This window comes from Fusarium verticillioides, chromosome 8 (assembly GCF_000149555.1).
Source record: "Fusarium verticillioides 7600 chromosome 8, whole genome shotgun sequence".
Lineage (NCBI taxonomy): Eukaryota > Fungi > Ascomycota > Sordariomycetes > Hypocreales > Nectriaceae > Fusarium > Fusarium verticillioides.
Genome location: NC_031682.1, coordinates 474822 through 488909, shown reverse-complemented (window position 1 = coordinate 488909; position 14088 = coordinate 474822). Strand labels below are relative to the sequence as shown.

The following is a 14088-nucleotide window of genomic DNA, read 5'->3' as shown; positions in this document are numbered from 1 at the left end:
AGGACGGAGACTGTAGTCGGTAACGCAGATAGCGAACACGGTTATACTATAGAATTCTAAGCTGGGTGTGATTTCTTCCACTCCTCGTGAACCTTCTGCACGAACAGCCCATAGGCACTATCACTGTTTGGAATAAACTTCCTCCTATGCCCCTCCTCATCCTTCCAATAAAACGCCTCATCATGAACATTGTCATCTTTTTCAAACTGATAGCACTGAAGAGTGATGCAAACCTTGTCCGAGGTGTTCTCCAGTTGATGGACCTGATACTGGTTCTTGCTCAACCAAGTAACCTGACCTTCCTCAAGAATCACTGGGTTGCCAATCAACTGTGATGGACTTCCCTCTTCAACTTTGTCAAACCAAGATACTTGGATCTTGCCAGAGAGGACTCTGATGACTGCTGAGGCCTCGCCGTGCTGATGAATGGGTGACTTGTGTTTCGGGGGCCAGATTTCCATGACGTAGGGAATGCCAGGAGAATCAGCCTGTTGGTGTTAGCCGCGAATCGGTCCGTTGAGGAAGAACATACCAGATTATCACCGACTGTTATGCGAAGATAGGTCTCCAGCTTATCTCCAAAGATGTTCTTTCTCTTAAGGATGTCGCCACAGTACTTATTCTCATCCCTGCAGCTCTCATCAATGGCTTCAGGCAGGTCCTTAAATTTTTCCGGTCTAGCTGTGATCTTGGCCCCAGAGATGTTATGGTAAAGCTTCTGACAAGCCTGGGGCAGATTGGCAAACGTCATGGCAGTCATTTTCTCCAGTATGTCAAGCGTCATCTCCGACTGGGGGATGACCACAGGCGGGAGATCAACTGTGACAGGGTGCCGCTTGTACTTGATGTCTTTGCTGGAAATTGGAGAACCATCTTGCTCAACTTCAGTAGAGACAAGATGATCCATCCAGAAATCCTTCTCCTTCTCCTTATCCTTCTCCCCCTCCTTCACCTCCTCTTTCTTAAATTGAATCTCCATGAAAGTCATGGAATTGTTTACCAGAGATTGGCCATACCGAATGCGAGCGTTGCTTCTGTCAACCGAGATCCAATAAGTCGCCTTCTTAGTCAACGTGTCAAGCAAAGCCGAAGCTTTTCCTTTCGGAAACGTGACAAGGTCATAGGCCTTGCTCCTATCTTCGCCAGGCTTAAAAGTAAGCTTTTCTTTATACGCGACAAACTTGTCAGCATCTTTATCCTTCTTTGACAGGACGCAGTCAGTCTTGGTGATTTCCAGCTTGAGCGTTGGCTGTTCCTTTCGCTTTTCGGGGCGAATGGTAAATGTGACACATTCTTTGGGAGAATCAGCTTTGGCAGCAATGGTACCAAGACCTCCGACGGCAAAGTCAATTCCGACGGGGGTAGTCTTCCAGGAAGACGAGGTTGAGGATAGAAGAAGATTGGCGGGTTTGAAGGGGCTGATTTGGGGCTGAGTGCCGAGTTCAACAGGGATCTGATCCAGGGGTTCCCAAAAAGGATCAGCGAAGTGGGACGGATCGGCCATGGTGAAGAAGTGATGATGAATAGAATGAATCGATGAGAAATGTGGTTTCTCACTGAAGGAACTTCTCTGTATAAATAATTGTTCGGGACCTCACGCTCTGACCTCAACATTTTGATATATCAGTTGATACACGGCCAAACCGCCTATCGCAGCTGTTGAATTCGTCATCCAAGACAACCCACTCCGTTGCAGGAGACTAGTGGTCTTCAGCTAGCCACAAGAACTCTTTTCAGGTAAAGATCACAGAAACAGTCGGTCTGGAGCGCAAGAGTTTCCTTTTTGAGGTAATTCAGGTCTTGCAAGATGCAAGAGTGCGGGGGTGCAGAGACATCTGCCGTGGTTTGCGTGGGGACGAGAAATCACAACCAGATGCCCAATAATGTGCTGAGAATTTCTTGACTGTACTGGAATACTCCTGCAGTCAAAACTTGTTGAGGGGTGATTAAACACTGCCCTTGGGCTTTAACAGGCCATAATTGATGTATGTCTCAGAAGAGCAGGCCTCATTTCAGGTATTCCCAACATGGTACGATTACAGCAAGGTTAATGCCAGTGACGTTTATTTGGCTAGATAGCTATGATCTAAATCGTAGGAGCATTCTAACTCAACGAGATAAATGTCTGCTTACTTTTGAGGGGCTCGTGCCAAGATAGTACCGTACTTGGAATACGTGTTGTTCGACGAAGCAACGAAATCCTCAACCCTCAACCCCGCCTTGGGCTGGAACACACAAATGACATCCGAACCTCCAAACTGGAAGTACGAAATCTCCTGTCCCTTCTGCACTTTATCACCCTTCTGAATGGTTATCTTGACGGATGACACTTGTGCCATACCAATGGGAAGCACAGCAACCTTGCCCAGAACGGGGTTGTCGATGATGATCATGCCGCGGGTCTGCAAGAACTGATACCCGGGAGTGTCGGGAGCGTCTGGGCCGCACATAACACGCATGGGCTCACACTTGGAGTTAACCTCCATGTATGCCGCACCCTGGATGTTCTTAGCCTCAAGCACCTCACCAGCAACAGGAGCATGTTGACGATGATAGTTGAAAGTGTTGAGGAAGGCATGCATCCAGACACCGCCATGGAACTCATCCGCATACTCACTTCCCTGAAGGAGCGAGGAGATAGTCCAGGGAAGGTTCTTGATCATAATCACACCATCAGACTCAATGTTGACAATGTTCTGGTTGGCGACCGAATTGTCATACGTGCAGTCAGCTGGGTAAACAATGACACGGTCATTCTTTGGCTCTGCAATGGGTCGCATGCCTGGCTTGAGATGGCGTGAGAAGAACTGATTGAAGGTACGGAAACCACCCTCTGGGATCAAAGCTTCGTCATAGTTGTACTTGGGAGAGTTCTTTTGACTGAAACTCTCAAGAGACTCTTTCGTGAGTGAGGCTGGGGAGTCCATGAACAGCCCGATAAGCTGCGCATATACCACTATCCATGAAGAGAGCCAGGTGAGCGGCTGACCAACCTGATCAGGCGAGATGGAAGTCTGAAGGTTCGCCAGAGGAGGCTGGTCGATGATAAAGTAGAACATGCAAAGAATATCGTAGATATCCTTTCCCTCATAGTTCTCATGAGGGACCCATTTAAGCAGATCGTTGGCAAAGTCTAGGAACGATCTGGCATCGCTGATGTTCAGCTTGTCCATGAACTTGGGGATCTGCTGGTAGGCAGAGTGAACAGCTTCATCAAGAGCACCTGGCTTGACGGTCTCAAGGTAGCCAGTGAGAACGATGATGACGGGGTTGTAGATGACGGGTTTCTCGCCAATTTCAGGCAAGGGGATGATACCGACAAGACCTTTGCGGATCTTGTCGAGGGGGCCCTTGGAGGGAGGAGGTGGCTGGAAGCCGATCTCAGTATCGGGGGCAGTGGGAAGACCAGAAGGCATGATGATGGTTTCTTGAGTAAGGTGTTGAGGTGAAGTGGTTGATGAAGATAAGCTTGGGTATCTGTCGATAGAGCCGGGGGATTTATACACATCGAGCCTGCTCTCGCCCTCTAGTCTTCTTTTCCAAAGTTGACAGTGTCTGTTCACTCATTCCCCTTTACTCTCCATTTACAGACTTCAATCGGTCCATTGCCCCTCTCTTGGCAACATCAGAAGCAATTGCTTGTGTAACACAATGATGTGCTGTCAAATTATTCGTCAATTCCCATCGGCAAGTCTATCATGTCTCACAACCCCGCGTTCGTGCGTCGAAGCCCCTCCTCGGTGAATAGGGGCTGAAAGTGTTTTGCATCTACTGATCTTGAGGTGATTGGGTGGTAGTTGTTTTCCGATCAAGGTCAAAGCCTGCAGCTGGTCTACGGGGGTAGGGTCAAACCCGGAGTTGACTTGAGTCTGCAGCATGTGCTTTCGCCTCTTCATGTGAAGTCCATCTAGAAGCAATGCCATTGGGCTACTCCCCTTACCTCTTCTCTCTTGTCGCACGCACCAAGGCTCCGTTACGACTGAGCTGCCTCTTCTGGAGCAACAGACATGTTGTGAATGCAATGTAAGTCGCACATTCGAGCGGGCTCCAATAAGCAAAGAATTTCAGCGATTCGAAGCTGTCGGTAGCTTTTTCCGGGAAAATTTGCAGGCGGATGAAGCGGGCCGCATGCATGTCTCACTAATCTTGTTGTTTTAGCCAGGAAATTTGGTCATGGACATACTGACCGTGCAAGGCATGGTTTGCTTGGCAATAAATCTCAATATCAGTTTAGTAGGGGGCCAAAACCTTCGCTATCTTGCCTATATTTCTAAGCTGTGTGTGGTCATTATAGGCTTCCAGGTATACATCTCACTCATGAGCAACACGCCTACATATTCAACAAGTCTTCAGTGCCGTCAATAGTATCGAAGAGCCACACAGTCCTTAGGTGGGTTCCCAAACACTATTTCCACTCAACAAGCTCTTCCAGGGTTATCGTAGAATTGAGGTAGGCACGCGAAACTAAGCATAGATCCGCTCCCATCTCAGCTTTGGGCCCTTTAGTTCAGTCGTCAACGCAATCTTTCCAACCTCCTCATCCGGATTGACATCAGAAATCCGAACCTTGACATTCTTGATCGTTTCCAAGCGATCTGAGCCACTCTTTGCACTTCCGTCTTGAGGTACATCTATAAATGGAGAGTCTCTCGTCAAACCAGCCAAGCTATCCAGAAAGTCCGGAGCTCTGATGCGTTGACGGATGACGATGTTGGCAATTGCGCAAATGAGCAGTATTGCCGTCGACATACTAGTCGTGATGAACCACGGCTTGTGCAGCTTGTATATATCCTTGTCGAATTCCGTCCATGTTGCTGTAGTATTCTGCCATGGCACTGCCGCATTGGCAGAAGCCGCTCCCTTGCCACCAGTCAACACATTTACTTCATAACTTGACATAATAATAGTGTTGAGGGCAGTCGCGAGTCTCCCCTCGATCACCTCTGGTGGAACTGGCGCGAAGCATCCAAGCTTCTCCCTGCCATAGGGATCATCCATGTCTGTCTTCTGCGTGCCAAAGGGATCATCTATGTATGCTCCTCCGCTACGCTGGAAGATCCACCAGGGATCCCTCAGATACAGCTCTAGGATGCTGGGTTTGTGAGCATGTTGGCTTGCGCCTATGAATGGTAGCTCTGACAGAACTCCCCGAGATAACCTGGAGCTTGAAAGGGCTGTCAAGTTACCTTTGACAGGGTATGATGGTGTGTCTCTAGCCCGTTTGGCCAGGCATGCAAGGTCGGAATCGATTGTGGTTCTACTGCAACCCACTTCCATTTCGATATACGAGGTGCTAACATCGCAAATCCTTAAAATGGGCGTAGGTCTCTTTACACCTTTAGTGGCTGTAGCATAGCTGCATTCGCCTCCCATCACAAGCTGCATTTTTGACTGTGGTTCCAGTTCGGATGACGCGAAGTGCTCCGCTATTGCCGAACTATTAAGGAAGTCGAACCAAATATTGGGGTATCCCGTTCTCGAAAATCTCACCAGCAATTCTGCTTCACCCTTGAATTGTAGACTTAAGGGGATACTGGAACTGGTGTTGTGCAACCATAATGCCTTGGAACCGTTTCTGACCCATTCACTCCCGTTGAACGCTTCTCCGCACGACAGAGTCTGGTAATGGAAATGAACTGTCATGGTTGAGTTTCCTGGTCCTTCAAATGATCCACCTCTAATGGGAAGTCCAATGAGAGATGCGTAAGGAACGACTTCATCTTCGGGGACAGATATCCAGGCATTTGGGTCATCGCTGTCGTATCCTGGTAAGAGTTCCAGAAAAGGAATCCGAATGTTTCCCCATAGATCCATACGTCCTTTGCGAGATGCTTCCCACTTTCCTCCAAGGCCAGTTACCGTTTCATTGTAGCGTGGGCTACTTGTGTTGGCATGAGAGACTCGGACATCCTGTGTCAAAAAAGAGGCAGAGAGAACGGTTCTCATGTCAGTTATGAGATATCGTTCGTCAACTACTCCCTGGAAAACACCCGCTCCAGTGCGATAGTACAGTTGAACCAGGCTTCTGTTATTCCCCAGGTAGTATGTTGCTGGCGTCTTTGTGGAAATAGGATTTTGCTGGAGACCCAATGAGCGTAGCGCGGCTTGACCTCCTAAAGGACTCAGGGACCATATCACAATGACACCAATGGCCCAACTGCCAATCCATCCCATTGCAAGAATGTTCTTCAGGGCAGATGCCGTGGTCTGGCTGGTCAAGAGGAACTCTAGGGAGCCTAGCCTCGATCCTCTTTCAGCACGGAAGAGCGCAATAGATTTGAGTAATGGCCCCATGACAGCAGCGAACAGAATTGGCCATAAGGTGGAAGCAATGCTTAGAACTTCTAGTACCGTGTCGCCGAATGAGCTCTGTTTCTTTCCGTACAGGTAAGCCATCATGGTAAGTATTACTATTGCCTAGTGAGCGTATGCGCTTCTCTGACTCTTGAAACTTACCTGAATATGTGATAGGAATGAGAAGAAGGAGCACAGCCAAGCCTACTCTCCGGTTCCAGGACGGCGAAGAATGTCGAAGTGACTCTCTAACACCAGCGGAATGTAGGAGTGAGGCATTTCCAGGTACCCGCGATCCAGTTGCTGAAATGAGGCTTTTCAACTCCAGACGCGTAGTTTCATCCATGATGCAAATATCTGTATAATAATGAGAATCTTGAAGAAATCCGCATCCTGAGCCTAACTGGGGGCCTTTTGTATTTAAGGCTCCTTTGTAGTACTGGTCGGTAGAAATTGAATCTGAGAGACAATAATACATGTGAAAGCTTCTCGCAAACTTGGTTGCTCTTTGCGGTGCTTTTTCTTTCTACCCGGGGGTTCTCATCCCTCGAGAGTCACATTCTCAAGAAACATACGTCCAACTGCATGACTGTCCTCGACTTTCTTTGGTCAGGTTTCTCTTGCGCGTTACACAAGAGGCTGAAACTGCCCCAATAATAATAGGATATATGTGGCCACCGATGGATGCTGTTGGTCGAGAAGGCCACAGCCTACCTTAAAGCTGAAAGCTACATGTAAGAGCCCCAAGCCAGCCGATGTTGATTCCAGCGTGGTCGTACACCCGAATTCTTACTAATCTACAGCGTCAAGAGTTATTGAGATTATGTTTCTATGTAGAAGCAATCGAGTATGTTCGAGATAGATACAATGATCTCAGTCCAACCATAAAGTGAACATCCAACGTTTCGTTGAAAGTCAATTAAGAACTCAGCTTATCGATAACATCCGACGGATACGGGATTCCGCTAGCTCAGTGATCATCCCTGCAGGATAAGCACTAAGCCTCCGACAACCCTGTAACAAACCACCAATCGCCAATCCAGCGGCGGGCCAGACCTTTTTTGGCTCGCGATGTCTCCAAAACTTGGCACTTTCGGTGCAAGATTCCCAATTCTCTGCCCAAAGCCACGAATCAATGCTGATCAAGAAGTAGCCAAAATGGAAACTGCAGCAGAAGATCAGAGCTAATTAAATATTTTTCGGTCATTTAAAGATCAAAGTGGCGGGGATCAGCAGCTGAAACGAAAGCGCCTCCAAAGGATCAAGCTAAGAACCAGGGTCTCCCAGCTTACGTACCATAAGGTATTTTGTTTAATCTTCCCTCGGACTCTTTGAATGCGAGCTATCTCATCTTTTTAATTCAATCCCAAATCTCATCTTAGACTCTTCACTGCCTCAATTTACCACAGCCTCATCCGTCAAAATGTCGACCGTATCGCCAGAAACAACAAACGCAGATGTTATCTCGCCTCCAAAATACACTGCAAACGCTGAATCTCCCCGCAACGAGAAAATCGCAATTGAGTACGCTACACTACACTCCCCCCCCCCCCCCAAACTTCCACGAGACGCTGACAGTGCAAAAGGCAACCCAAAGTCGACGATGAAAACCTCCCCGAAGTCGTTACCGATCAAACCAGCCCAGCGCAAATGAGTCCTCCCCCCGCAAGCGAATATCGTCCCGTCTCGACTGTCTCTCCCGCGCCGGAAAGTACACTAAACTGGGATGGTACACAATCGCCCCCGATTCTACAGCACCCTGCTCTTGCGCAGCAGCAGTACGCGGGACATCAGTCCATGGTCGTCCCAGCGCAGCAGCAGGTTCCTCCTGGAGAAACTGTCACGCCGTTGCATTTGCTGGCTGATCAGGCTGATATGATGGATTGTCCGTTTTGTCAGCGTCGCGCGGAGACAAAGGTTAAGAAGTCTGCTTCTTCAGCGACACAGTGCGTTTACCCCCCGATTTGTCACGGATGAGGTATCTAATGAGACGTAGTATTTACGCAACCGCTCTTTTCTTCACAACTCTTTTTGGTGTTATTTTCCCGTACGCCTGCCACTGTGCGCCAAACATTAGCCATTTCTGCAAGAACTGCGGTCGCAAAGTCGCATTCAAGGAGCGTGGTGGACAAATGGAAGCACTCGGCACGCCAGATCATTTGAGGGAAGTCTCAAAGTATCCAGCTGCTCCTCCTAAACAGAAATAAACTATCGCGGAGGGTGTGAGGCGTTGGTAGCGATCTATTGTCTAATCTAATGTTGCGGCTCTCTTCTGCGACTAATGTTGTTGTGGCTCCTCTTCTGCAAGGAGAGGTGCTGTCTCGGGAGTCTTTCCGTCCTTCTTCATCCCGTAGGAAGCGACTGTGTATATACCGAAAATACCCATGAATGTACTGAATGCGAATGCGAGGATGCCTTTGAGCGTGAAGCTGTGACTGTTAGTGGTGTCCCTCAAGGGAATGGGGAACGTACCCTTCTGGAAGACGTGGTGGGGGGACGTTTTCGCCCGTGAGGTCGAGGAGATCAGTGTTTCCTGCTGCGTTACCGACGGTGGGAATGTTGCCGGCTTTGCATGCGTCGAGATGGTCCTGGGGGAGCTTTAGGGAAGCTTGTAGGGCGAGAGGATCTTCAACGAATGTCGCGATCAGCCCGGACGTGACGTGCCATTCGATGTGGCAGTGGAAAAGCCAGACACCTGACGATCAGTTTTGTTCAACACTCGTTCGGGAGACATACCTGGGTTATCAGCCTTGAACCTTAGCACCGCATTGCCATTTCCGTTCACGACAACTGTATCTCGTCTCATCGGCGTCTCCGCAAACTCCACCGATCCATCAAAGTCACCAGCGTCATCATCACTTCGATACAACACCTGAAAGTGATGGCCATGCAAGTGAAACGGATGCCGTCCATCATCGTGATTGTTAATAACCAACTGCACAATCTCATCCCTCTCCAACACAAAACTATGCGTATACGTTCCATAGATCTGAGGGTTCGTCGCCTGCTTTCCACTCGTCAATGCAGTGTAGAGTGTCGGAACCTTGGGAGCTCGGTAGGTGATGTTGTTGAAGAAGGCGTAGTTTGCACCGTCTCGAAGGTTATCCATGATAACATCCAACTCGATACTTCTGCTGGGCTCAGGGAGGCGAGCCATTTCATCATAAGGCACAAGATCCATATCATCGTAAGGATCAAAGTCGTAGACCACGGATGGGTTGGGCAGAGGCTTTTCTTCATCGTATACAAGCCACCCTGTCACATTCCAGTTGAGATCATCGGGGAGGACGTCAAAGAGATCCTAAACGGTCAGCTGTGTAAATCAAAGAACGGCAAACTTACAGTATCCATGCTCGCAACAATAGGAAAGTTGGTAGATGAATCCTTCTTCGTTGTGACTAACACACTGCATCGTTGACCAGCAGACAAATAAACCATATTTGCTGGAGCCGGCTTCGTGTATGCGCCATCAACCTCCACTATCGTCATGTTATGACCCTCAATCCAGAAATACTGTCCCGCAAAGGCACCAATATTCGCCAACCTTAAAAAGTACGTCTTGCCGGTTTGAACGGGTACTTTGAGATCCTGAGTTTCATTCATGAGAGCTGCTTGAGGGACAGGCTCTGCACCAGTCGGATTTCCTTTTCTCATAAACTCAGGAATCAACGTCTGCATCTGATCGTGATACCAATCTGAGATGGTCATGACAAGTTCTTCATCGTATTTTCCTTTGAAAGGTGACTTTTGATCGTGAATGATAAGAGGTCCTCGAAGACCATCGGGATATTGACTCTCAGTATGCGAGTGATACCAATATGTGCCCGGTTGAGTAATCTTCAAACTTAGTACATCCTCAGTACAAAGATAAGAAACATACCGTAAAGTTGTAGAGAAACGACTCCCCAGGCTGAATGGGACACTGCGTAACCTGCGACGGCCCATCCATATGATTCGACCCATTCATAAAAAGCCCATGAAAATGCAAACTCGTCGACTGATTCCCCAGATTATTCCTCGCATTTACCAAAACCGTATCCCCAACACTCGCCTCAATCCTCGGTATCGGCCACGCCCCATTAATCCCTATCGTGGGCCTCTCAAACGCACCATCTGGATTCGCTCGAACCCAATCGATAGAAAAGTCATAAGACACCGTCGCAGCCAGAGCCGCCGGCAACAAAGCCAACTGCAAGATCCTCATGTTGACAAGGGACCTGGATGGTTGTTGGAGGAGGGATTGGGGGAAAGTGGATCTTATCAATCAGATAATCCGACGTCGGACGCAAAGAGAAAAATGTCATGTTATGCGCGGTTATTTAAGATTTAGGGCTTCTCTTTGGACAGAATTTTCTTAGCCTCGTTTGATTCGACGGGTCATACGATCAATTGTGGACATCGTGTGACCCTCTAGTCTCAACACGGCCGAGGCAGAGACAAGCTTGGCGAGCGGTTATCGGAAATTCTGTTATCTGATCTTTCTGATCCTTCATCGTCAAAAACATCATCAAAAATGCTCGATCTATTCTCCGTGCCCGTGTTCGTCGTCGTCTTCCGTGAGACCCTCGAGACCGCTATCATCGTCTCGGTGCTCCTGGCCTTTCTGAAACAGACGCTCGATGGATCTCAGCGCGATGCTGGTATTTATAAAACGTTGCGCACACAGGTACACATTTAAACTGAGTCAATTTAGAGTACAACGGCTGAGTTTTTTAGGTCTGGCTTGGAACGGTTTTGGGTCTTGCCTTATGTCTAATCGGTTCTGGTGTAATTATCGGGATATTTTATATTCTTGGTAATGATACCTGGGCTGATCATGAGTATTACTACGAAGGAGTGTTTTCGCTCATTTCGGCGATTATCATCACCATCATGGGCGGTGCGTTGTTGCGTGTTGGTAAGATGGAGGATAAATGGAGGGCGAAATTGGCAAAGGCGATTGAGACACCAGTAACGACGCAAGGAAAGCGAGCGTGGTTGGTCAATCTCTTTGAGAAGTACGCCATGTTTGTGTTGCCGTTCATCACTGTTCTTCGTGAAGGTATCGAGGGCATCGTTTTCGTCGCTGGTGTCTCATTCTCTGCACCCGCTTCTGCCGTTCCTCTCCCCGTCCTCATGGGATTGATGCTGGGCGGCCTTGTCGGATATGCCCTCTACCGGTAAGCCAGTCGATCAATTGATGAGCATGTCTAACATCTCAGGGGCGGTTCATCTGCGAAGCTGCAATATTTCCTCGTCGCCTCAACATGTCTTCTCTACCTCGTCGCAGCAGGTCTCTTCTCCCGCGCAATCTGGCTCTTTGAGCAACAGCAGTGGAACAAGGTTGTCGGCGGCGATGCCGCGGAACTCGGAGATGGTCCTGGATCATACGATATCGACCGGAGTATCTGGCACGTCAACGTGAGTAGCCTCCTCAGCCTTGCGAGACCCAACTAACAACCCAGTGCTGCAATCCTCAGCTCAACGGCGGTGGAGGCTGGGCTATTCTGAATGCTGTGGTCGGGTGGAACAATTCCGCTACGTATGGATCTGTGCTGGCCTACAACCTATACTGGGTTTTTGTGATTGCGCAATTTTCGCTCATGTCGTTCAAGGAGGATCACGGACATTACCCATTGCTCAAGGAGGAGGACACGAGGGCTGATTAATGTGTTGTTAGTTCCAGTAAATACATATCCATCGTGTGCGCCCAGATACTCTCTACATGTCCTTTTGGCTGTCTTCGCCGAAGCGTGCGCCTTGTCAAAGTGTAAATAGTCCACAATCGCTTCAATTGCTTCACCCTCTTCGCCTCCACCCTCCCCCAATTGTCCCTCAGTCGTCGTATCGCGGCTTCTTGCGAGGTCGTCCAGGTCCGCGTACAGTCTTGCGCTTCTCAGCAGAAGCGCCGCTAGCCAACTGCTTAGCCTCAAACTTCTCCAGCTCGCCCGGTGCGATCAATCGCAGCTTCTCCTCGTTCTCCCAGGTAGAGTCGTTTTGCTTGTAGCCGACCCACTGGACTTCGTAGCTGGTCTTCTTCCTGCCAGCGGCGGGGATGCACTTGAGGATCTTGAAGACGTGGTAGACGTCCAGCTGGGTCGCCTCCTCTCGGCCTCCTTTCTTCTCCCAGTACTTGTAGACGAGCGTGGGGACCTGCTCTTGCAGACTCCATTCTGACTCCCAGGTGGTTTCGCCACCTTCCCACTTGACTTTGATGTCGACGGTCGAGTTGTCGGGGTCGACACGATGCTCAATGAACTCGTCAATGGCCACATCTTCCTTAAAACCGGGATTGGCGGGTTTTGGCGCATCGCCGTTGACCTCGACACCGTTCACTTCGTCGCCATTGAGCTTGTCGCCGTTCTCCTCAGGGTTTTTATCGGCGGGTTCGGCAGGGTAATCGGAGACGACGGCTGTAGATTTCTTCGCGGGGGTTTCTGTCTTAGGGGTGCTGACTTTGGGGGTCCCGCGCGGAGTGCCAGCCTTGGGTGTGCCAACTCGGGATGAAGTTCGTGGGGTTGCGCCCCGAGGAGTATTTCCACGAGGAGTGCCGGTTCTCAAAGCAGGAGAAGCCTTGGTAGTGTCGGGCTTCTCGCGATGGGCCAAACCATCTTCCTTGGAAGGGCTCTCTGCAGTCATGGCGTCTCGGGTTCTTAACGGGGAAGCTGGAAAGTCGTAGGGATCTGGATTGTGAGCAGACGAAACGAAATGCAAAGAGGAGAAATACCTTTGTTGGGTGATACCATGACTCTGCAGCGAAAACCACGATAGTCGCGATGACTTTGCGATTGATCGCGTTGAGTTGAGTTGTGTTCAGCGGCTGTGGGATTGCGTCACTGTAGTTGGTTAGATGCTGGTCGCAAGTTGAGCTGAGCGTGGGCGCGTTGACCGGCAACGCGTTGATATGGGGCTGTGACGCCACAATCAGCCACCACGTTTGCTGACTGTCTATCGGCAATCGATGCGGCTGCAGATAAAGACATGAACAGAGTTTGCAAGGTGAAAGAGCTGATCCGGATGTTGTCGTCTATGCCGAGAAATTGCTCGTGTGACTGATTCACCGACCGTTGAAGAGATCGGCATCTAATTAGAACCACTACGGGCCATGCCGCTTGTCATGACTATGCCGTCATCGTCAAGAGCACACTATTCCTATCAATTGACAACTCGCAAGGTTGCCTGTTATTATTGGCAGTTCTGTAGCTGACACTTAGCGAATGTTGCATGTGTAAACAACTGACATGATACGACGCATAGCGATCAATTGATGAGTCTATAGTATGTTTCGGCATGCTCGGCACGCTCGGCACGCACACAAAGCTTCAGGAACCAAGGCGCAAACACTTCTGAGTGTGCAACGATAGTAAGAACCTCTTCGCCAACCTCCTAGTTACTGATTCATCGCAAGTGAGCGATATGTCTGCTGTTGTGCTGCCCGCAACGGGTGGTGGCTTACGCTCATATCATGAGACCAAGCAACAACAGACCATCACACTTTTTCTCATCCGGTATCTTTCCAATGTGCAGCAAAGCAGTCCCATATGCAAGAACCCTACATTGATCTTAACTGTACCAGGACATGAGATCTTTAGATGTGCTGTTGTTATAATCCTAGCCATTGAGCTCTTGCTCATGTGTCATGATGGCTTTCATGTGTCCCGCCAAACGTCTGAGCCAGCTTCATCTCAGTCAAAAGTCAATTGGACTTTTCCAACTGCATTTCATCCTTAGAATAAGCTTCTATAACGTTAAATTAGCGTGACTGAAAATTTTGGAACACTGCATCTGCATATGCAGGTGTGACTCGAAAGGATG

The 14088-nt window shown here is 49.1% G+C and overlaps 7 protein-coding genes across 8 annotated transcripts; 2 read left to right on the top strand and 5 right to left on the bottom strand.

The window, feature by feature from the left end:
• Positions 1–4: 4 nt before the first annotated feature.
• FVEG_07598 (hypothetical protein) lies at positions 5–1539 on the bottom strand. Its single transcript, XM_018896276.1, has 2 exons — positions 533–1539; positions 5–488 (listed from the first exon to the last, which is right to left on the bottom strand). The coding sequence occupies exons 1-2, from the start codon at positions 1502–1504 to the stop codon at positions 57–59; spliced, it is 1404 nt and encodes a 467-aa protein (XP_018753713.1). The 5' UTR covers positions 1505–1539; the 3' UTR covers positions 5–56.
• A 590-nt stretch (positions 1540–2129) lies between these two features.
• On the bottom strand, positions 2130–3416 carry FVEG_07599 (hypothetical protein; the record flags this gene model as incomplete). The annotated part of the gene is made up of 1 exon (XM_018896277.1): positions 2130–3416. The coding sequence occupies one exon, from the start codon at positions 3414–3416 to the stop codon at positions 2130–2132; it is 1287 nt and encodes a 428-aa protein (XP_018753714.1).
• A 1048-nt stretch (positions 3417–4464) lies between these two features.
• FVEG_07600 (hypothetical protein) lies at positions 4465–6640 on the bottom strand (the record flags this gene model as incomplete). Its single annotated transcript, XM_018896278.1, has 2 exons — positions 4465–6410; positions 6457–6640. 2 exons carry the CDS (start codon positions 6638–6640, stop codon positions 4465–4467), a joined length of 2130 nt encoding a protein of 709 aa, XP_018753715.1.
• An 831-nt stretch (positions 6641–7471) lies between these two features.
• On the bottom strand, positions 7472–10649 carry FVEG_07601 (hypothetical protein). Its single transcript, XM_018896279.1, has 5 exons — positions 10175–10649; positions 9637–10131; positions 9031–9595; positions 8767–8989; positions 7472–8723 (listed from the first exon to the last, which is right to left on the bottom strand). Exons 1-5 carry the CDS (start codon positions 10496–10498, stop codon positions 8573–8575), a joined length of 1758 nt encoding a protein of 585 aa, XP_018753716.1. The 5' UTR covers positions 10499–10649; the 3' UTR covers positions 7472–8572.
• FVEG_16148 (hypothetical protein) lies at positions 7520–8715 on the top strand. The gene is made up of 3 exons (XM_018905386.1): positions 7520–7818; positions 7881–8240; positions 8291–8715. Exons 1-3 carry the CDS (start codon positions 7718–7720, stop codon positions 8499–8501), a joined length of 672 nt encoding a protein of 223 aa, XP_018753717.1. The 5' UTR covers positions 7520–7717; the 3' UTR covers positions 8502–8715.
• On the top strand, positions 10494–12218 carry FVEG_07602 (high-affinity iron transporter). Of its 2 annotated transcripts, XM_018896280.1 has the most exons (4): positions 10494–10960; positions 11011–11453; positions 11496–11694; positions 11739–12218. In XM_018896280.1, the coding sequence occupies exons 1-4, from the start codon at positions 10808–10810 to the stop codon at positions 11940–11942; spliced, it is 999 nt and encodes a 332-aa protein (XP_018753718.1). In that variant the 5' UTR covers positions 10494–10807; the 3' UTR covers positions 11943–12218. The 2 variants fall into 2 exon arrangements, with proteins under 2 accessions (XP_018753718.1, XP_018753719.1); XM_018896281.1 differs by having other exon boundaries at positions 11496–12218.
• Positions 11827–13255, bottom strand: FVEG_07603 (hypothetical protein). Its single transcript, XM_018896282.1, has 2 exons — positions 13001–13255; positions 11827–12956 (listed from the first exon to the last, which is right to left on the bottom strand). Exons 1-2 carry the CDS (start codon positions 13017–13019, stop codon positions 12109–12111), a joined length of 867 nt encoding a protein of 288 aa, XP_018753720.1. The 5' UTR covers positions 13020–13255; the 3' UTR covers positions 11827–12108.
• Positions 13256–14088: the final 833 nt, after the last annotated feature.

Excerpts from the sequence above, each read along its gene's own strand:
- FVEG_07598 (XM_018896276.1), bottom strand. The coding sequence starts at position 1,504 with ATGGCCGATCCGTCCCACTTCGCTGATCCTTTTTGGGAACCCCTGGAT. Across the intron at positions 489-532 it reads TAACAGTCGGTGATAATCTG|GCTGATTCTCCTGGCATTCC; the intron begins GTATGTTCTTCC and ends TAACACCAACAG.
- FVEG_16148 (XM_018905386.1), top strand. The coding sequence starts at position 7,718 with ATGTCGACCGTATCGCCAGAAACAACAAACGCAGATGTTATCTCGCCT. Across the intron at positions 7,819-7,880 it reads AACGAGAAAATCGCAATTGA|GCAACCCAAAGTCGACGATG; the intron begins GTACGCTACACT and ends ACAGTGCAAAAG. Across the intron at positions 8,241-8,290 it reads TCTGCTTCTTCAGCGACACA|TATTTACGCAACCGCTCTTT; the intron begins GTGCGTTTACCC and ends AATGAGACGTAG.
- FVEG_07601 (XM_018896279.1), bottom strand. The coding sequence starts at position 10,498 with ATGAGGATCTTGCAGTTGGCTTTGTTGCCGGCGGCTCTGGCTGCGACG. Across the intron at positions 9,596-9,636 it reads TTGTTGCGAGCATGGATACT|GATCTCTTTGACGTCCTCCC; the intron begins GTAAGTTTGCCG and ends CTGACCGTTTAG. Across the intron at positions 8,990-9,030 it reads GTTCAAGGCTGATAACCCAG|GTGTCTGGCTTTTCCACTGC; the intron begins GTATGTCTCCCG and ends ACTGATCGTCAG.
- FVEG_07602 (XM_018896280.1), top strand. The coding sequence starts at position 10,808 with ATGCTCGATCTATTCTCCGTGCCCGTGTTCGTCGTCGTCTTCCGTGAG. Across the intron at positions 11,454-11,495 it reads GTCGGATATGCCCTCTACCG|GGGCGGTTCATCTGCGAAGC; the intron begins GTAAGCCAGTCG and ends CTAACATCTCAG. Across the intron at positions 11,695-11,738 it reads GGAGTATCTGGCACGTCAAC|TGCTGCAATCCTCAGCTCAA; the intron begins GTGAGTAGCCTC and ends CTAACAACCCAG.